Source organism: Ciona intestinalis, unplaced genomic scaffold (genome assembly GCF_000224145.3).
Source record: "Ciona intestinalis unplaced genomic scaffold, KH HT001086.1, whole genome shotgun sequence".
NCBI classification, from domain to species: domain Eukaryota; kingdom Metazoa; phylum Chordata; class Ascidiacea; order Phlebobranchia; family Cionidae; genus Ciona; species Ciona intestinalis.
The window spans coordinates 20,414-42,707 of NW_004191407.1; the positions used below are offsets into that span (position 1 = coordinate 20,414).

General features: G+C 37.9%; 3 protein-coding genes across 7 annotated transcripts in view; all 3 read right to left on the bottom strand.

Annotated features, from left to right (window-relative positions):
• LOC104265328 (tetratricopeptide repeat protein 17-like) overlaps positions 1 to 1,661 on the bottom strand; it is a 20,701-nt gene extending 19,040 nt beyond the window's left edge. For all 3 annotated transcript variants that reach the window (XM_018816994.2, XM_009862913.3, XM_026839966.1), the window contains exon 1: positions 1,539 to 1,661. In XM_018816994.2, coding sequence (XP_018672539.1) covers positions 1,539 to 1,631 — 93 coding nt within the window. In that variant the 5' untranslated portion in view covers positions 1,632 to 1,661. The remainder of the gene's footprint in view (positions 1 to 1,538) is intronic.
• A 911-nt stretch (positions 1,662 to 2,572) lies between these two features.
• On the bottom strand, positions 2,573 to 12,156 carry LOC497242 (SLC26A5/6-like anion exchanger). 2 transcript variants are annotated; one of them, NM_001032670.1, is given in 15 exon segments: positions 2,573 to 2,997; positions 3,218 to 3,272; positions 3,529 to 3,632; positions 3,955 to 4,015; positions 4,300 to 4,461; positions 4,818 to 4,946; positions 5,565 to 5,705; positions 6,041 to 6,142; positions 6,448 to 6,537; positions 6,848 to 7,078; positions 8,501 to 8,680; positions 8,953 to 9,117; positions 9,468 to 9,643; positions 11,400 to 11,510; positions 11,851 to 12,138. In NM_001032670.1, coding segments are annotated over 15 exon segments (2,136 nt in total). In that variant the 5' UTR covers positions 12,134 to 12,138; the 3' UTR covers positions 2,573 to 2,851.
• A 2,718-nt stretch (positions 12,157 to 14,874) lies between these two features.
• On the bottom strand, positions 14,875 to 21,728 carry LOC100181588 (cytosolic carboxypeptidase-like protein 5). Of its 2 annotated transcripts, none has more exons than XM_018816995.2 (11): positions 21,281 to 21,726; positions 20,754 to 20,966; positions 20,072 to 20,283; positions 19,681 to 19,815; positions 19,014 to 19,323; positions 18,385 to 18,585; positions 18,060 to 18,209; positions 17,667 to 17,784; positions 17,064 to 17,214; positions 16,590 to 16,754; positions 14,875 to 16,460 (listed from the first exon to the last, which is right to left on the bottom strand). In XM_018816995.2, exons 1-11 carry the CDS (start codon positions 21,563 to 21,565, stop codon positions 15,518 to 15,520), a joined length of 2,883 nt encoding a protein of 960 aa, XP_018672540.1. In that variant the 5' UTR covers positions 21,566 to 21,726; the 3' UTR covers positions 14,875 to 15,517. The 2 variants fall into 2 exon arrangements, with proteins under 2 accessions (XP_018672540.1, XP_026695768.1); XM_026839967.1 differs by having other exon boundaries at positions 16,182 to 16,416; positions 21,281 to 21,728.
• Positions 21,729 to 22,294: the final 566 nt, after the last annotated feature.

Consider the following 22,294-nt stretch of genomic DNA (forward strand, 5'->3'; position numbering starts at 1 on the left):
TGTTTGCTAAAAAATGCTTTGTACGCGCGTAAAGCAACTCCAAAACTCACCGATAGCCAGCGAGCACAGCTATAGCTCATTAGTGATTTGATAAACATATTATTTTCTGAAAAAGTTAATGCTTTTGCAGTGCTGCTTGTTAGGAGTTAGTGGTTGGGAGTTAGGGGTTAAGAGTTAGGGCTGGATTAAGCAGGGCTTTATCTAACATAAAACACTGCGAAAACAGGATTATAACGTACTGTAACATACGTAATATATCACTATTGTGACGTAACATACCGCTAATGTGACGTAATAAAGCGTTAACCTTACACAGGTCAGGCAAATTACGGTGACGAAGCATGTTTTCGCGCATTTTTAAAGTTAATTTTAGACACGAACACCCGATTTTTTTTGCAAAAATAATTAAACAGTGGGTATCAGTAAGGTCTATAAGACATTTAGAAACCAAAATTGTCACTGACCACCAGCTAAAGAATTACCCGTTTGCAATGCAATCTTGTATGGCTTTTAAAATTTTACGACAATATGCTTGGGTCGCAAGATTTTACCGAAGTGAATTTATTTTTAAAATGGGTCGCCTTAAAAACGAGTTGGGAACCACTGTTCTATTCTATATGGGTGAGGTCCTACAGTGAGGCATGCCATGGGTCCTGGGGTTTAGACCAGAGTTGACCCATAACCCCAACATTGTATACGCACATTCTATTCTATATGGGTGAGGTCCTACAGTGAGGCATGCCATGGGACCTGGGATTTAGGCCAGAGTTGGCCCATTACCCCAACATTGTATACGCACATTCTATTCTATATGGGTGAGGTCCTACAGTGAGGCACGCCATGGGACTTGGGATTTAAGCCAGAGTTGGCCCATTACCCTAACATTGTATATGCTCATTCTATTCTATATGGGTAAGGTCCTACAATGAGGCATGCCATGGGACCTGGGATTTAGACCAGAGTTGGTGCATTACCCCAACATTGTATATGCACATTCTATTATCTGGGTGAGGTCCTACAGTGAGGCATGCCATGGGACTTGAGATTTAGACCAGAGTTGGCCCATTACTCCAACATTGTATATGCACATTCTATTCCATATGGGTGAGGTCCTACAGTGAGGCACGCCATGGGACCTGGGGTTTAGACCAGAGTTGGCCCATTACCCCAACATTGTATATGCACATTCTATTCCATATGGGTGAGGTCCTACAGTGAGGCACGCCATGGGACTTGAGATTTAGGCCAGAGTTGGCACATAACCCTGACACTCCAGATGCCACAACCTATTAGTAACCACTGGGTTACTTCAATATTTGTTACATGTCTTCCCAAGAACACGTACACCCACAATGGTAGCATTGAACCTGGTATTCTTAATCACAGGAGATATTTACTCAACCACTTAGATTCGGCACATAACTAAAATCTACTGCAGTAAAAGTAGTAACTGGGAAGCTTAAATACTAAGGGCAACCTGGTCATGCCCAACACCCGGATCATTGCTTAATATAACACCATGTTATTTAGATTGGAACCTGTTGTTGTATTTTTCCATCCTCAGTGACCATCCAATGTGTGCTCCCATCAACCTTCATCAAGTAAAGAACAAACAGGAAAATTTTAAACATTTTCCTATTTTCAAAAGAAACTAAAACAAAGAGAATTATTATACAAAGAGTAGCTGTCGTATCATAAACTAACCATCCATGATACAGTTTATATGTCTGTTAGAAAGTAAAAATAAACCAAATTCGGTGCTAGTGAAGAATCTCCCCCCCCCACCTTATTTGCTAACCACTAACCCCTATAACCACTAACCCCCTAACCATCAACACCTAACCCCCTAACCACCAACCACTAACACTTTTCCCCGAGCCTATTCTGTTATGTACCGGAAGATTCTTCACTAGTGCCCAAATTTCCAAAATAACGTTTTGATAAAGATTTGTAACCAAAATTTCAACCAAAACAAAACTTTATATTTATATATTTTGACTCTTTTTCCCCGTTTTTCATTCCCTATACTTTCTACATACTGTATAGTTTATACTGTATGTTTGGTTTGGTATAACAGACAAGGAAATAGCGTTTGAACTCAAAGTAACGACATCAGCGTTCCGGCGTTGCTTCCGCATGGCTTATAATAAGAACCTACGTAGTCTATCATACGTAACAATGCATATACTGTGTTTGTACGCGTAGCTTTTCCGGTGCGTAATTCGCAACAGTTAATTACAAATGTGGTTTTAGTTAAAAGTTGTTTGTTTATCTGACTGTTGTCTAAGTGTTGACAAACAGGTTTTATCGACGAATGGCAGACGCAAAATTCTTTTATTTTGCTTGTGCATACGTTTTCGTATAATGTAGAACGTAACGTAAAAGAACATACAGGACGAAAGCCGGAAAAAAATTATTCCACATAGGCAACATATTTATAAAAGTTTACTTATAACGACCATAATATAGTATAAACCTCGACGTAGTATCTATTCCTATTTACTACCGTATATCCTCTCATTAAAGTTTTACAAATTCTTAAACCTACGAAAAATAAACAAGGGCGTCATTCGGGGAATCACCTTTATTATAGAAATAACATGTTTTACGATAGAAACGCTGTTTTATAAAAAATGTTTTTTTATTAATAAAACACTTCTAAAATGCAGCCGAAAAAAAAAAAAAACAAAGATGTTGTAAGAAAACACTTTCGGTCTTTTCATAAATATGCTGTGCAATAAAAATAAATTAAAACAGCAAAGTTTCTTTTCAAAACTTCATAGGTAAAAAGTTCTATGGTTTTGGATGCTAAAACTTTCCTTAAATTCCAGCAGGTAACATGTTTTATGATTTACAATCTCGTTGTAGATAATTGTTCATTTTGTTTAGAAGACCATGATCGCCACCATGCAACAGCATCAGCAATTGACACAAAACTAATATCATTCATAAACTTTTCATAAAATTCTCCTCGTTCTAAAGTTAAGATCACATCAGCTGTAAAAATAAATTAAATTTTAATGCCATTAATAAATAAATGGCATTATTTTATCCCTACGGTCTGATTACAAAGATTGGCAAATTTACAAAGGCAAAGAGACGACAAGTAGTAAAACAACAGTTTATAGACAAAACAGAGTCTGTTCATATACTGACTCTGAGACAAAACATAAGAAGAAATATGAAAAGGTTTATAATAATGCAAAAAAGAACTTACAACAAAGGTTAGCAAATACAATTGTGACGTCAAGACTTCTATAATCAGCAACAACCTGGTACAACATGTAGAATGCAAAATATTTATAAAGCTCATATAAGTAACATTATAACATAACTTTTTATTTATCTCCTCGATAACAAAAACCATATTATGTAAGAAAGGGAATCAACAACACAATCGACAGTCGATAAAACACGCTATGGATAAAAGAAATTGATTCACTTTATGCTTTACATTTCAAAACCCCTGTTTCTTAAAACTATAATTACAAATAAATTTTAAATAAAATATAATTTTTAATGACCTACCTTTTTCAAAAACTTTAAACCAACACTGTCGATAAAACTCATTAAAGAACAATCGATAATAATACAAGATGGTTTCTCATCAGCTTTATCCATTTCAATCTCATCTGTGAGATTGATAATATTTATATAATATACACAGTATAACTATTACACTATATTCAGGATCTGGAAACACTTAACAGACAAATCATCCACAAAATTACATACATGGTAACTTGCAATCGGGCACAAGGTGTATGAAACAGAACACCTATGTTATAATGACTGTCGTTGCCCCGCCATGTGAGGATAAATAATTTACATACGTGGTAACTTGTAAGCGGGCACGAGGTGTATGAAACTGAACACCCGTGTTATAACGACTGTCGCTGCCCCACCATGCGAGGATAAAAACGGTTCTATTCATTTATTCAAACTTAAACCTACTATCGTTTTCTTGGTTGTTACAACTTTGATCTCCAGCTTCATCAACTTCAAGAGCCTTGTTCTGTATTGAAGTAACTTTTAATTAAAAAAGAGATTCTGCTATTTGTTGCTACCAGAGATAAGGGAATATAAAAGTAGATAGCTCTTCTAAAAATCTTATTTTTTTACCTTCTGCTTAGCAATGACAACAAAACACATCTTGATGTAAGATCAGAGAAATACCCATATATAACAACTATTTACTAGCATTTTAAAAGGAAATACTCCTTTCAATTCAAAAACTGCTAAATTATATAACTTTCAAAAAATTATATAAATTATAACAATATTAAATACGATATTTACTGTTTCACATTTTTTCTTTTTCCCTTCATTCTCTCGCTTTGGGATTTCTATTGCTGGATTCAAACCACTAGCGCCAACTAGTGAACAGAATAATTTATCTTTGTTTGCGAAATATAAAGGCCCGTTGAATCTCACTATTTGTGGGGCTGTGCAGTTTGTATGCTGGAAAATAAACAAAGTTTTAACTTGTTAAGTACACTCGATAATGAGCCAACTGTAGTTTAAATCAGAAGTTCCTGAGTGCTGTCAGACATCAACCATGTAGAATGGTAACTTGTTAAGAATCATCAGCAGATTCTTTGTTATATCCGGTATTTACATTATATATATATATACCATTTTATTTGTTCAAGAATTATCCATAAAAAAAAAGAAATTCACTTTATATTACTGCCAACTCTTTCTTCATAAAGTATTTTAAACATTATACATTTCTGTCCTTAATCCTACTTTTATACCTATTTATTAAATCAACCAACAATAGAGATGACATATTCAAACATAACCATGTATTCTACCTTATGTGAAGAACACTTGGTGTAGATTTCACTATTTTGGTATTGAGACAAAACTTGTGATCCCACAAACTGTGTTCGGAACACCACACATAGTAGAGAGAATGAAACGCCAACCACTAAGCCATATACCTGTGTGTAAAGTAGCTTTGATTTGTTGTATTTCAAAGCAAAGCTGCTCATAAAGCAAAGTAACAATATTTGTTCTGCACGACTCATATCAAGTTAAAATATCAAAGCAAGTTGAAAGAAAGTTAGAAATGAAGCTGAATTGCAACAAGAACGTTATTCCTAAACGTTGTTCCCGAAGCCCGATAAATATATTTTACTAGAATGGCGTTCCAATAGTTGCGAGATACTTTAAATGCAGATTGTCTCTTGACTTTCGTCTCAAAATAATTAAGCATTGCGGGTGATTTTAGTTCACATATGCTCCACATTGTAACTCACAAAATATAACATATTAATTCCTGCATGGTGGGGCACCGACAGTTGTTATACCACAGGTATTCTGTTTCATACACCTCGTGCCCACTTAGGAGTTACCACTTAAGTAACTTTGTTGGTGATTGTTTCTGTATGGCTGATAATTTGCACAACCCATTAGTGACTACTGGGTTGGAGCAATTGTCGTAAAGTGTCTTGCCCAAGAACGCAGACGCCCACAATGGTAGCGGCATCGAGCCTTAAACCTATGACACCTCTTAGTTAGAAGCGGACCTGCTAATCAACCGTGTTTCTAATACTCACCACATCAAGGAAGATGGTTCCCAGACACGTCACCATCCAAACTGTTCCATCTAATTTACTTGTCCTCCAATGAGGTTTGAAATCGCGAGCTTTTCTCAACATTCCTTTGATCGCAACGGCTATGATGGCAGCCAGACATGCCTTGGAAAATATACAAATAATTTACATTGTGTCTTTACATGGCACTTTCAACTGTATTTTAACTCTATATGACTTATTGTAGGTTTAAGCTACATATTTATTCGACACTTTTTCTCAGATAGTTTTTACCTGTAATGTGTTTTAACAACTGTCGTTTTGTTGCTTATTTCCTGCCTTCTGGTATTTTAATTATTAATCTGTTTTCTTTAATGAGACAAATAAATATTATAGTATATTATATGTAAAGTCATAAACAATAATACCACACCACACATAACTTATATAATTATTAGGTATTGGTAGCATTTATCTCTTAAACTTATTCCCATACTTACTGTAGGAATGGTTCTGAACAAAGGACCAATCACCAGCAGAACCAACAACATCATTATTGCTGATATTATTCCAACTAACTGGGTTTTACCTCCACTGTCAACCTGGGAGAAACATTATATAATAAAATAACAGCCATTAGTTATGGATGAAACCTACACACAGCTTTGGGTGGCATGAGCCGCATAAGCCAATAGAGATACCTGCATATTAGATATCATATGTCCCTTTAAATATAACCAGTTTCTAAAATGCAATAAAACAAATAATTAATTTTAATAATAAAACCATAAAGTCACATATGATGAATCATTTCTCACTTATCAGTTTATTCGTATAATGATACTTAAACAGATAATTTTTAATATTATTGCAAAACATGAAATAATTAGTTTAATAACCATCATACCTGCACACAACTCCTAGACATTGATGGGAATGCAGGGAAACAGAAGAAGAAAGAAGAAACCAAGTTACTCGCTCCAAATGCAACTAATTCCTGTAAGTTGGAACATTAGGGATACTATGTTCAAAGCCCGATGCTGCTACTATTGTGGACATGTATTTTGGCTAAGACACAACAGTAATTGCTCCAACTCAGTTATTATTAATGGGTTGTGCAAATTGTCAGTCATACGGAAACAATCCCCACAAAGTTACATACATGGTAACTCATGAAGTGTATAAACCAATGTTGACACCATGTGGGTCTAAACAAGTTACATTAATTCAGTCATTGGAATTATATAATGACAGCAAATCCACGCAGTTTCAATAAAAGAAAGGATACATAATCTCCATTCACTTACCTGGTTTGGTCGTATCTTATACCCAAAGTTGTTTGCAAATATTTTCGCGATTGAAACAGCGACAGAATACCCGACAATTGCGATTGGAATTGCGTGCCCGATTATTGTGGAAAACTTGTCAACAGGTGGCGGTGTCGGGACGGGTAATCCGCTCGGTATTTCCCCGATGATTTTAACGTTGTAACGATCCTCAAGATTTACTGCGTAAGATATCCCGGTGCCAAGAATCACCTGGACAACAGCGTAGTGTAAGCTAGAACTTATAAATTTAATGTCAGCAAGTAATCACCCACAAAGTTACATACATGGCAACTCGTTAGCTGGCACAAGGTGTATGCAACAGAACACCCGTGGTATAACGACTGTCGTTGCTCCGCCATGCGAGGATAAATAAGTTACATACGTGGTAACTCGTAAGCAAGCACGAGGTTATTGAAACAGAACACCCGTGTTATAACGACTGCCGTTGCCCCGCCATGCGAGGATAAATAAGTTACATACGTGGTAACTTGTAAGCTGGCACAGGGTGAATGGAACAGAAAACCTGTCATTTCCTGGCCATGCAAGGAAAAGTTACATTTATTCATTCAATAACCTAACAAAACAGCGTAGATAGTTACAGTGAGGCATACAGACATACTAATCCTAACATCTCACATTAAATAATTATTATTACTGGAAGACCATGCAGTGATTTTGAGCTATAGTAACCTGTAACCAAAACAAACCTTAAATGTAATGAAACACATTATGCTTGATATTCATTATACATTAAAATCCACCAAAATAAAGTTTGGTATAACGGCATAACAATCCAAATGTGTCACATCACAAATAAACATTAAAAAGATTTGTTAACAAATTCTTATATTGTATATAGGGATGCACATTACAGAATTTCGAATCCATGAGATTCGAATCCTTTTGTATTCGAATCTAATTACGGGATTCGGTATTCTGTTTAATGACGTCATTACACGTCATCTCATATACTATATTAACAATTTTTAAAACTTATTAATTTTGAAAAAAAATATTTTTGTGTTTGTGGGACTTTCAAGAGTAAACGTTTAGTAACGTCTTTTCATAGCCTGCTATACGTTTCATGACGCAAAAACTACCCAATAGTACAATTTTTGATTATTTTACAGCTCATGTTCCAACAAGGCGGGTATAAAAGAGTCAATAAACTGACTTATGTGGGTAAAATTATTTTTTCCTATAAATATAAAAAGACTCGAAATTCTAGATTCGGAATTCTAGATTCGAAATAAAGTATTCTAGGATATCCAAGAATACCTAATTATGCTGTAATGTGCATCCCTAGTTGTATGGCAGATGAAATGCCGTTATTATAACAAAATGAAATGCCGCTGAGGGCCCAATTTTTAACATAATTTATTTATCGCTTCGGATACAGTAGCGAAGATTAGGTTAATTAGTGCAACGAGAAGAAGGAAATTAGCAACAGTGGTTATACACACGCTGCAGGTAAAACTGCTTAAATAAAGGTGTAAAAACAGCGTGGCTGCTAAACCCACGTTCCAGTATAAGTTAAGTCATATTGAGTTGTTTTAATTAAAATAAATAAAGATGTAAATAAAAAAATATTGTCCAAAAGCAAGAAATGCAGAATACTAATAATTAACTTACCACAATAATTTCTCCTGGTACGGGAATCCCCAGGGGAAGTTTCTTCTTAAACCTTTCGTTCACTTCTTTTACACTTAGCAGAAATATGATGCATATACATGAAATTACAACGGTTGATGCCGTTCGTGTTTTCCCAAAGTCATCCAAAGTTGTAAGAGCTATCACTACATCTCTGATCACCTGGGTGGAAATTGTTTAAATCTGTGGTTGAATAATTGTTACTTACTTATTCTCACATGGACAGTCATTGTAACAAAAATCTTCTGTTTCATGCACCCCATGCCTGCTTACAAGTGATCATGTATGTAACTCCGTGGGTGATTGCTTTTTATGTATACCTGACAATGTAGATTTAGACAAAAAAAGCCCCACTGATATTTAAGTGAGACCTTAATGTAAAAGATATTACTATCCTTGGAATACACTACATTGCTTACAAACTATTAACTCACCCATACTATGTTAAGAGGACCAGAATAACTTCCAACTTTGACCCCAAATAACCCTTTAAGTTGCGACACGAACACATGGGCGGCCGCACCACACGTGAAGCCACTGATCATGGGGTCCGATAGATAAATCACAATCGATCCAAGGTTCAATAAACTTAAACCAAGCTGGAAATAAATATTGCATTTTTAAAACAACAAATCAAAATATTAAATATAGTTGGTGGGGTAAAATGGGACGTTTTTTCATTCTCTGTTCTTATTACATTTGATAGTAAAGAAATATATAACCGTAGCCCCGTGATTGGAAAAGATCGTTGTTGATAGTTTAAAACACGATCATGAAATGCGGTATATTAGGCCTATGTGCTAAACATCCCATCTTACCCAACAGTAGCCTACTATATTAAATAAAGAAGAGCGTTGCAACAATGCCATGAATAAACACTAATGCTATAAAGGAAATCTTAGACTAAACCAGTTAAACTATGTGTAGTTTTAATTGAATTACGACTTACGAGAAAAATCCCCGTCAGGAAACCCCCTGCAGTTCCTAACATGATTCTTTCGTCATAGACGGCTTCCCACGCTACTTGCTCCATGCTGCTGTTAGTGGTGGAGTTGGTAAACTGGGGATCGGGGACCAAAGTTGAAACAGCTGATCCCAACATAAGGCTGGTGATGGCGAAAGATCCTGCGATAAAATGTGGGGTTTAAATATACACAAACGCTCACGAAGGGCCTTAAGACCTCTGGGTTAGAAGCTATGGCGCCAACCACCAAGCCATGGCCCCGCATTAAAATAAGTGCCCCGAGTGAGGATCGAACTCTTTCCCGGCGCCGTGGCTCAGTGGTTTAGGCGTCTGCATCGAGAACCGAAGGGCCCCGGTTCTCGATGCAGACGCCTAAACAATTACCCACAAAGTTGCATATATGTGGTGACTCGCTGCCCAGACGAGGATAAACCTTCTGTGGAAGTGCGTCCGGTTGTGACGTTGTGAGCACGAGTGTAGTTCTCAAATGGTGTTCGCGAATCGTGTGAGAACGAGAACGAGTTCGCAGAAATAGTACGCAGATGGAGTCCTATATATACGGGTCAAGAATCGGGACAGAAAACGGGACTTGGTCGGAACACTGGAGTCGGAACATGATAACAAGAACTTCACGTCACTTCCGGACGTACAAAGGGTGTTGGGGTAATGGGCCAAGTCTGGCCTAAATCCCAGGTCCTCACGGACCTCACCCATACAGAATAGAATAGAATAGAGGATCTCACGACCTTGAGATTATGAGACTCACGCGCTGTCTACTGCGCCATCGAGGTCTTTCCCAGTAATTTTGCTTAATATCTTACTGCGCCATCGTGGCGGGCGGGGAACACTAACTTATTTTAATTGTTATATACTACGGTGGGGTAAGATGGGACCTGTTTTCGTTCTGTTTTATCGTCACATTTAGTAGTAAACAAAATTTTTTACAGATAAAACAAAAGTACACCAAGTTTTTTTTTGCGTGATCGTTACACCGTGCAAGTACCGTATTTAATGTAACTAATCGTTTAGAAAAATTGTAGCTCCGTGCAGAAAAGTGTATTATAAAACGGATTAGCGCTCTGCATACGCGCAAATATTTGCCTAGAGGCGTGTATACGGGACAAAGTGATAGATTAAAAACATGATTATTTGGCTCAATGTGGAGTTGTGGCGTTACAATTAACATCCGATGGAAACATTAGATTAAAATGCTTTAGGACTCTACCCGTCATCGTTGTGTTTAATCAGTAACTGTGAAAAAAGTTTTTTTCTAGTGCAATAAATTGGTCAATCTTTTAGACTCTGAGAGATTGTCTAAGCAATTAGAGACTTTTGGATTGAACAAATGACGTTTAGTGTCTTGTCCAAGTGCTATTGTCGAGGTAAAACCAAAGAAGCTATATCACAGAGATTGCTCAAACATTGTAAAAATGTGTCTTATGTCCAACAGCATAAAATTTGTAAAAAAGAGACTTTTGAAAAAATGTGGCAAAAACTACTTTGGTTTTACGTCGACGATACACTCATAATGGTAGCAGGGTCGTGTTTTGAACCCGCTTCCACTTGGCAAGAAGTAGGCGCGTCAAACCATAGTATACTGAAATGACTCCACCAAAGTGACTATATAGTATACTTTGGTCAAACTGTGACACGGCGCCATATAAAAGTTTTAGAAATGTATAGTGGGGTAGGAGGAGGATGGAACACCTTTAGCACAAGATATATAAATATCCCGATCGTGTTTTAAACAATTAACAACGGTCTGTTGGACTTGTGAGGACAAGGTTTTATATATCTTTGAATGTTCTTTGTTTACAACCGAAATGTACGGTAAAATAGAAGGAAAAGGTGTCCCAACTCCCCCGTCCTACTATATTTAATGTTGTTTCACAACATGTAGATGCAATACCTACTTACCCATGGACACGTGCCGTGAAGTACCGAGTATTGAATACAACAAGACGGGAAAGAACGCGTTGTAGAGTCCGTATATTGGGTGTTGGCCAGCTAATAAGGCGTATGACATACCTAGTATATTAGTTCAATAAGGTACAACGTGTATGGCCGCAAATAGTTTGGTTTTGAATATATTTTTATAAACAATTTATCTACAGCTTTTAAAACATATAAAGGCAGTCTTGAAATGGAAGCGTTTTGATATTCACTCACGCAATGCTATAACGTAACGAGATATATTTATACAATTAATTTCTTTATTTGACACTGAGTTCAAGCAATTTGACATTTAACCCATTTATACGACCACAATGGTAGCAGCGTCGAGTCTCGCGCCCACACCAAGTGGGCTGGCCATTAGGCGCTGAACAAAACCACACACACCATATATATATATATACACCGTACCAACCTTGAGGTATTTGCATAACTCCTACGGTCACTCCACTGATGACGTCAGCTAGCAACCACCCTTTGACGTCATACTTCGGTAACCATGCCAACAACGGGAATAAATTAAGAAAGAAAGTTTTCGCTGCTTTTCCAGGGTTGTCAACTTTTGACTTGCAATGACTTTTCACTTTTCTTTTCATCGTGTCCATTATTTCAGAATCGTGTGACGTCACATCGATGATGTCATGATCGTTCAGAAAGGGACGGTCGACTACAATTCGACGTAAATTATCACTTTCCATGATTTATTTTGATCTAGTCTGCATTGTGGAAGTAAAACGTATAAATCCTTTTTAATTAAGAACTGAATGAATGAAACTTATTTATTCTCGCCTGGCGGGGCAACTACAGTCGTTATAACAAGGGTGTTCTGATTCATACACCTCGTGCTCGCTAAGCAGTACCTCCAGTAAGACGCACCAAACAACTTTGTTACAGTAAGACGCACCAATAACTTTGTCATGGCTAAAAAGTTGTAAAAAAGTCAATCTACACCAAACAGTAATAACAAGAGTAAGTCACTTTTCCAGCAACCCCCCTTTATATAAGGTGGACAAATCCACTTTAAAAACAATGACGTCATCAAAGTACACTCGAAACTGGAAATGCCCAGATAATGGTCGGCGCCAACAACAACGTATATTCATTCATTCTCATTTGATCATACGCTGTACCAACCCTTAAAATATTGGAACCGTATTTTACTGAGGAATAAAATAAATTTTATTTAACTATTTGAAAACTAAGTTCAAACAGATAAAACAACGAAGAGAAAAGAATCAACAGCAGAACAACAGTTGTTAAAACACGCTATGGATGAAAAGTGCGGGAAAGAATGTCAGTTAAAAAGTGTGGCTGTTGCACGAAATATAAACTCGTGATCAAGTTGTTATTAAGTCAAACTTGAAGTTTTGTTTTGCACAACAACATACAGTAAGGTGGGGAAGACGGGACATCTTTTTATTCTATTTTCTCGTCCCATTTGGTAGTAAACAAAGAACATTCAAAGTATTATAAAACCGTATCTTAACAAATCGCATAAACCGTTGTTACTTGTTTAAAATACGATCAAGATGTTTGGATATTATGTGCTGAAGGTGTCCCATCTCCTCCCACCCTACTATATAGGCCTTGACAATTTCTTATACAAACAAACGAGGTTAAAATCCTACTTTAAAATCTAAAGTTTTCAATATAGAAAAAAAACAATTGTACTCGCCATGGTATCGTAACAACACATAAACCTATACATAGTAAGGTGGGGAAAGATGGGACACCTTTAGCACATAATATCCAAATATCATTAACAACTGTCTATGGAAGTCGTGAGGATACGGTTTTACATTTACATTTCTTTAAATGTTCTTTGTTAACTAGCAAATGAGACGAGGAATAGAATAACAGGTGTTCCATCTTGCCCCACCTTACTACATTGGTATTTCCCTCCACTTCATTATTATTACTAAGCTATAAACAAAAGACTCTTAGATCACTTTCATGCTTGTATTACTAAAACGTTAGCGGTAATAAGAAAGCTAGCAAGCCGCCGCTGACCAGATTGCTCGAAACGATCACAAGAAATCAAGTCTACTTAAACACCTCGTGGCTTGACCGCTTCCTGTAATCGGCATATTCGATCTTATTTATTGCGGATAAAACATCGGCCGCAGGTGTATGAGGCTAATCTATATTTCTTTAAGTAAGCGAGATTGTAGCAACATCGTTAATCAGGGTATTGCATCGTAGTTACACGCCGCGGGCACATTGGTTAGCACGCCTGTCTCTAACCCAGTATGTGTGCTTGGGCAAGACACTTAACGGTAATTGCTCTAACCCAGTGGTTACTAATGAATTGTAACATACGTGGAAACGGGCACGAGGTGTATGAAACAGAACACCCATGTTATAACGACTCTTGTTGCCCCGCCATGCGAGGATAAATAAGTTACAAACGTGGTAACTCGTAACCGGGCACGAAGTGTATGAAACAGAACACCCATATTATAACAACTGTCGTTGCCCCGCCACGTGATGATAAATAAGTTACGTTTATTCTAACTTTCTATATTATACTACGTTCACACCAACTGTGATACATTCCGTCAACCTGGTCTTTCTCGTTGCATCATAACAGAATACACCAAGTGCTACTAAATATGCAGCAAGCAAATGTCCAACTTATGTTGTACCAAAGATATATTTTCACAACAACAACCACCATCAGTCTCTTATTCCTATTTACTATTTCTCCGAACTTTTGACCTTATATGACGTGTTTTAACGACTCTCAATTTTTCTGCTAATTCACTTCTCTGCGTTGAACAAATATTTTGTTCTTCTCCATCGTTTTTGAAATAAAAATGATGTTATAAAGTAAGGTGGGGAAGATGGGACACCTTTTTATTCTTCTTTCACGTCCCTTTTGGTAGTAAACAAAGAACATAAGGAATTCAATGATATAACCGTATCCTCACGACTCCCATATACCTTTGTTAATTGTTTAAAATGCGATCAGAATATTATTTGGACATTATGTGATAAAGGTGTCCCGTCTTCCCCCACTCTACTATATATATTCAAATAACACTGCTGTGTATTAAGTAGCACTTGGTGTATTCTGCCCTCACATCTAGCAAACTCGCTACTGCACTGCACTGCACTCTACACTACACTGTTTTCAAGTAGGTTCTTTTGAACAAACTGTTTTACTGCAGAATGCCGGTAGCCGCAGGGAAAACGTTAAGAACGCAGGAATAATTATTTCTCGCCTAATGATAATAACGGCATCCTGCGTCGTGGTACAGCGGTTAACTCCAACCCAGAGATTATGGGTTCAAGGTTTGATTAAGCTACCATTGTGGGCGTGTGTGTCCTTGAGCAAGAAACGGCAATTGCTCCAACCCAGTGGTCACGCTAAATACCCTCTGTAAGTACTGGAGAGTAAACGCGATGTTACTCCAGGTAACAAATATATCACGGCAAGTGCAGAAAGGTGTTTGTTTTTATTAAAATATAATATGGATATACATAAAACACAGTGAACTAACAAGCACTAAATCTAGAAAAACGTTTGAAAATAAATTTTATGCAAAGGGTATTATGACGTCATACGTAACAAGGTCTGTTACGTCACACGGGATGTTTAATTTTGAAACATTGGAATATTACAAGCAGCTTTTATTTTGAGTCAACTCATTGGTTTAATCTTAAGACGTCACTTTTAATGGTGCCACCTGGGATGACGTCACTTCTGATGACGTTATTATTCTGATGGAACATGGTCGTTGTCAAAGAAAAGTTTGTAAGACATCGTTTCCTTGGACACAACTGCGATCTCGGCGTCCAGTTTGTTGAAACTTCCCTCGAGGTGTCCGTTAGACGGCGCCCCGTCCCCGTTGAAGAACACGGGCGACTTCTGCGAGCGTGGGGAGAGCTTGATGCCTTCACCTGATACCTCAGTATGGGAGGGTTTGGGGTTTAAGGTTTCCAATCTTTTCGGGAGCTTCGATTTGAATTTTTTTTTCGAAGCTGATGAGATTGGCTTTGGCGCCACCCGCTGGTCAGAACGAGCCGTCGGTTTCTTCTTCCCAGATTTCCCGCTTCTTCTGCTTATACTTAGTGGTTTCTTAACAGGAAAGTCCCCGTTTGGTGGGGGTAAGTCGGCAGCGCTCTACTGGAAGGAAGATGGGTTTTTGTGAAACGCTGAGTGGTTGGACTGACATTGAAGGGGGGTTGTTTAAGTAGATCGAGTTGGTGAATAAAGATTGGTTGTCTTGGGTGTAATAGCGGGGTTTTGATGGGGTTGTGGGGATAGTTACCACCCCTCCTGGTCCAACAACTACTTTGTGGGTGCTAGGAACCCCTATTAAAGGGGGTTGGGTATTATGGGGGCTCCTACCCCTATGTACTGACGGGGGCTTGCTGATATGGGGGCTGATGATGTCTTTACCCCTCGGGGCTCGAGAGGGGGCTTTAGATTTGTTCCAGATGATCGATTTAGGGGGCGGGGGTAATTTAGCTTCATGGGGTTCTTCGGTCAACCCGTAAAAGTCGGGTAACATCGGGCTGAAGTTGATTTCTCTACTGATGGGTGTTTCGGTGAGGCTACCTCGAAATAACTCCGAGTCAGAGTTGCTTCCCGGGCCAAATATGCTCGAGGGTGAGTTGGAAAACCCGGGTTCTGGGTTCGATCGTGAGGTTTGGTACAAACCATGGGATTTCTGGTGAACCCCTGCGTTTGTGAAGCTCAAAGTCACATGAGATTCCTCCCGTGAATTATCGTGAGTCAGATCATCATGAGCGTGAAAAGAATGCATCTGGCTCACGGACAATGACGATAATGAGTTCTTGGTACTTCCGTTCACAGCGGCGCGAATCAGATTCTTTTGTCTACGCATGACATCGGACCTTGTTGGTCCGTTTTGTACGACAGCTCGCACAGATAAAGTGGTGGAGGAACTGGTTTTAACCGGAACCAACCGGTTTGTTGATTGGATTGTGTTCCGGTTGGTTTGTCGTCCGTAACCTGATGACGCCACAATGGGTTTGGTGACGTCAGTATTGGAACGACTGCAATATTTATAGAACATTTCATTTATATATTTGTACAGTCATTAGTCGCCGGTTAAATTAAAACAAAAAAATAAATTATATATAAATATATATATATAAAAAAAAAAAAAAATACTTGAAACAAACCCCGTTCTTAAACTGTTGTTGCCGTTGTTGTTGTTGTTGTTATTATTGTTGCTTGTGGTACCATTACCACCATTCCCCACTCCACTTGTATTTGCAGCCACCCTCGTGCTAATGCGTCCCATCTTTCGGGGTAAGATGGGATTTCCACGTGAACTTCTAACATATCTGCAAAATAACTTCAACATGAATATTATGCACGTCTTACTGCTGTTTTTGATGTAATTACTAATCTTTAATAAACAACATTAATACGATTTAAGTTAAAATAGGGTGGAGAAAGATGGGACATCTTTTCATTCTATTTTCATGCCCATTTGGAAGTAAACAAAAAACTTTCAAGGAGTTATAAAACCGCTCCCATAGACCATTGTTAATGTCTGATTTGTCAAACACAGCAAATTCTGTATGTTAACCAACAGGCCCAAAGTGAATTATGCCATGTAATTTAGGATTCCCGATATATATATTGTTAACCTTAACATCCATAGTCGCAGATTCTCGTATGACGCAAACTCTGAATGTAATATCCTCGACCATGGATTGGCTTGTAGCATATCAAGGGCGGCTACACCAAGGGCTCGACCAACTTCTTCAAATATTTCAGGTGTGTATTTGGGTGGGAAACCTGTCAATCAAACAACATTTATCAACCAAACACAACCTGTCAAACAAACACAACCTGTCAATCAAATACAATCTGTCAATCAAACAACACCTGTCAATCAAACAACTTTGTCAATCAAACATAACCTGTCAAACAAACACACCTGTCAATCAAACAACACCTGTCAGTCAAAAAACAGATGTCTAATCACCCTAAAATGTATACGCACATTCTATACAACATGGGGTGGGGACCTACGCTACAGCAAAGCCACTATGTAATCTATGGTATAGGCACAAACATATACAAGTTACCCCATTACCCTGACAAGGTTGGTTGGCACAACACTGTAAACTAAAGCCAAATACTTCATATGAGTGAAGTCCCTGAGAAACTGGGACTTCGACAAGAGTTGACCCAAACATTATGATTGTATCCTAGCATTAAACCAATGTCAACCCAAGTTAACTCACCAGCAGGTGGGGGTGGTGTTGCCCTCCCGTTATCGTGGCTTGCTTGCGCAACGCAGTTAACCGTGCGTCCCGTGTTGTAATTACATTCAAGTGTATAGCTGTGTATGAGGCCTGCAAGCTATGTGGGGAAGGTGGGGTTAGAAGTCATATATATATATTGAAATGTTAAACATTTAGCCAACCTGCCCAAGTACACAAACATCTATCAGTATTATGCCATAAACGCGGCATCTTTTGGTCACAATACCTAACTACACGCTTAGTACAACTTCAAATCTACTCTCAGTGACCCCAAAGGCCCAGTTTACGGTCAGCGTTCCCTTCATGGTCGCAAACAATCCGGGGGCGCTGCTGGACGCTTTGGGAAAGTATAACAATGTATTAATAATCTACCTTAAACATGGCCACCCTCCCGCTCCCCTCCTTTGACATTCCATCTCGCTTATCCTTGAGGTACATGTTACGCTCCGTGAAGTTGCATCCGTTGAAATCAAAGTGAGCCGTGTTCATCGAGACTAACTTTGGGAAGAGAAGGTTGTCGACCTGTAAGGAGATTGTTGCGTGTTTTAAAGACAAATGTTTTTCTGTTGATTTTCTATTTGGTTTTTAAATAAAACAGAACACCCGTGTTATAACGACTGTATTTTCCCAACATGCAAGGATTTAGTGAGTTACACTAATTACACTATATTTGTATGGTTCACACAACATAACCAACCTGTCCATCCTCCGATTCAATATGGTTCCCGTATATGAAACAACCACGTTTCGAAGCATGTCCGTGCAGATCAACATAGAATGCCACCCCACTTTCACGAGGGCCCACACTCAACAAGTCACCCGTGAAAGGTCTATATGGGGTTTCCTTCACCATCCTCGGGTGTTTGTGGCCGAGCACATCCTTCTTGTGCCCGTCAACCTGGATATGTAAAAAAAAATATTGAACAGAAAACTAAACCAGAACAAACCAAGTAATAACTTTTTTTTAATAAATCTTATACATAATTATTCTTACATTATCGGATAATCTAAAGTTATAACTAAGTTGTGCAATTTTGCACACTATACAAGGTGGCTTAATTTATAAAACCCATTAGTGACTGCAAGGTTGGTTGGGACAGTTGTAGTTAATTGTCTTGCCAAGGTCAAACAATGATTGTAGCCATAATGAAATCATTGCAACCACTGCACTAATAGCACAAGCAACAATACTACATCTACCACAAACAACACACTTTGGCACGATTCTAGAGCTTTTTGAACTTTTTTATATAGAAAGTACAACCAAATTATCAACAACATCAGCGACCACTTTAGCAACAATAACCCATCAACCACAAACCCCACCTTAAGTTCAAGTTTATCGAACGATTCGATATAATCCCCCAACCCCAGCCTTTCCTCAGCCCCCTTTTCCACAGGGGAATCACCCCCTTTCACCCACGTTACTCCTTTTTCCTCAGACTCAACCAGGTTGGTGGTTTTATAATAATGATGGTAGAACAAAATAAGCGAACTCGCAGCGAATATTGACGCATGGTTTTCGGGGTCAGGGTTCAAATACACCCGGTTTAAATTGACCCCCTTTTGATCGGTACGGTAGTGACCCCTGTACACCCCATCAGGGTTCAACATGGGGATTAATTTGAAGATGAATCTGAAAATATAGATCAGATTATCAAGTAAGAACATAATGCTGTTAAAAATTGTTGGTACAACGCTTTAAACTGTTTTTTTTTTGTTATACAAACATTTCACAAACCTGCTGATATAAAAAACAGGATTTTTTATGCTTTGCAGTACATTTGACTTTAATTTGACAACAATTACAGTAGAAAATACACAAACATTGCTTTAACAATCAACATAAAAAAGGTGTTAAAAAAACGGTCAAAGTAAAAATAACTACATATTTATACTGTGGCAGTAATGTCCAGCTCTGACCTAAATCGCAGTAGCAACGGCATGCCCCACCATAGCACCTCACTTGTATAGAATATATTAAGCAACAAACCTTTGCCTTAGTTGTTCAGCTCTTGGATCGTTTTCTTTGAGAATAAATTTAAGGAACCCGTTAAACACGAAGCTGGCGGGAGTTTCACCCGGATGGACTCGACTGCTTAGGAAATAAACTCTTTTGCTGTGGAACCTGTGGTTAAAGTGAAGTTATATAGTTTGGTTGTTGGATGTTGAACCATAGTAACAGTGCTTTGGGTTACATGTCCCAGGTTTAAGGCCCAATGCTGCCACCATGTGGGCCATTGTGGGGAAAACACTTAACCACAAAATTGTTCATCACTCATTGATTTTGTTTTACAAATTTGTATTAATAATTTTATACAGTAACCTTCTTATCAAAAACCAACAAGAAAACCATACGACACAAACACACAACATGACGAAACCTGTGACATCTTGGTGTTGCTTTATCAGGAAACAATTTCTCGATTCTTGGCTCGCGATTCCATAACATGTTCTTACATGAAGTGATCGTTATAAGGTCGATCCTACGCTGGTCGATTGACTTACACGCCAACTCACGATGGTAATAAATATCACTATCACCGCCCTCCTTTGGTTTAAGGTTGACACAGTGGGAAAACTTCTGGTCCAAAGCCTGGATGGTATGTTGGTTTGTAAGTTATTTAGTTGGGGGGCAACAATAACCTAAAGTAATTTCGTCTACAGTGGAACCTCACGTATTATGAGAGAAGGAACCTACTGTGGTACTTTACATAAACAATATGATGATTTGTTACATTGTTGGGGATGATGGGCCAACCCTGGCATAAATCCAAATCTCATGGTGTGCCTCACTGTGTCTCTGTGAGGGTGAGGTTCCTAATGTATATAAATAGTAGGACCACCCCACAGTGGGTTTAGAGATCTTACTATAACTCGTAACACCAATAGTGAAGTTTTTACAAAAAGGTACCAAAAATAATCTTTTTTTTGCAGAGTAAGCTATTTTTCATTTTCCTTTATGCTTATTCAAAAAAAAGTTTATGGTAAATTGTGAAAGATATTCAAAAAGTTTTTGCAACATAAGTTTTAGAAACACCAAACCATCTACAACACATATATTACCTCCAATGCTTCTTGACATTCTGTATATGTATATGGGTAACAGAAAGCAAAGTACGTCGTTCCACCTCGGTTCTCAGAGAATCTGTGTGTGAATGACAACATGAACTGCCCGTCAACCACTTGGTGCGTCGGCCGATCACGAATTCTTTCCCAGCGAGGTTTGGAAGGGACTGTTTTTACCAGGGGCGACATTCCTTGGCTGTACAGTTTGCCCTGTAACATATGCATTCATGTATTAACTAATACTATATTAATATATGAATGTAACAAAAGCATTAATATAATAGCTGTATCGCAGGTGCAACTATATTTGTACATTAACGTTTACAGTTTATTAAACGTGAATAAATACATTGATTGGTGAAACTAACTTACATGAATTTTCCAACAATAACTATATGAAGATTGGAGTGTTTTATTTTTATGAACATTAATTTGTATTTACCATAACATAGGCTATAATATACAAATAAATATTATGTGTAAAAAAACAAGTGGTTTACTAAAAAGTAAAATGTTGCAAATACCTGTCTGTTGAGATTCACAATATTCAATTTAATCAGTTTGTTTGGTGCATAACCACGGATCCCAAAATAAAACCAAGATCGATTTCCGTTCTCGTAAGCTGTTCCAGCGCAATCTGGTTTCGTCCAAATATTAAACTCATAATCAGGATTTAATGTACATCCGTACAGCGTGATTCCGTTGCCACTGTCGCTGTCACTGTCCGAATGATCAGCTTTTTCAACTTTAGCGAGATTTCCGGAGTCAAATTTGGAAGTAAAGAGCAACCCACCGCATCTAAACTCCATTTTAACCAGTTTTTAGACGTTCAAACATTAAAAACAAGTTTTCCGGTTTTAGGTGCTTCACCTTGGTATCCAGGAACGCCATTTCAATCAGTCGTTTCGGCTTTTCATTGTTGAAACGACCGCAGAAAGTTGCGCCACCCTCGGTAAACGTAACTGCGGTTAAGTTGCTTAATTCAATAAACTGCAAATAGAAATTGTATTAAAAAGTCTTTTGTACGAACTGTTTATCTTAACTTTTGTCCCACGCTAGCCTAAATTCCAGATCGCAACAATAGTAACTCACCCATACAGCACATAAAGGGTATCTGAGTCCGTTAGCTATATAGTATATAGACATGTTTTGTATATGAACTCGTATACAACATATACAGTGTTTAAGTAATGTACTAACGTTGGTGTTATATATATTTTTCTGTTTTCGTTTTTTAGAGTTATTTTTATTTAAATATAAATCTAAAGAATCTCATGTTCTGTGCCGGGATGCAGCACGAGCTTGCTCATGATCTTTCATCCTCTTGTTTTTTCAGGCCGACGTCGCTGGATCATTCGCTTAAATTAAACGGTAATAGAGAATGAAGGCTTGTCTCATTTTACCCCACCCGACTATACATTTAAAAATTTAGAATGGTAGAAGATGTCTGAATACAGTAGGGTGGGAGAAGATGGGACACCTTTTCATTCAACTTTCTTGTCCCATTTGGTAGTAAACAAAGAACATTAAAAGAATTC

Bases quoted from the DNA above. Each gene is read 5' to 3' on its own strand.
- LOC497242 (XM_026839964.1), bottom strand. From the start codon at position 12,133: ATGGAAAGTGATAATTTACGTCGAATTGTAGTCGACCGTCCCTTTCTG. The intron at 9,644-11,399 runs GTAAGTAGGTAT...ATTTTATCGCAG, and splicing joins TTCACGGCACGTGTCCATGG to GATCTTTCGCCATCACCAGC. The intron at 4,016-4,299 runs GTAAATATCGTA...ACTTCAATACAG, and splicing joins AAAAGAAAAAATGTGAAACA to AACAAGGCTCTTGAAGTTGA.
- LOC100181588 (XM_018816995.2), bottom strand. From the start codon at position 21,565: ATGGAGTTTAGATGCGGTGGGTTGCTCTTTACTTCCAAATTTGACTCC. The intron at 20,967-21,280 runs GTATTTGCAACA...CATATGTTACAG, and splicing joins TTGTGAATCTCAACAGACAG to GGCAAACTGTACAGCCAAGG. The intron at 19,324-19,680 runs GTTTGTTGCTTA...CTATATTTTCAG, and splicing joins GCTGAACAACTAAGGCAAAG to ATTCATCTTCAAATTAATCC.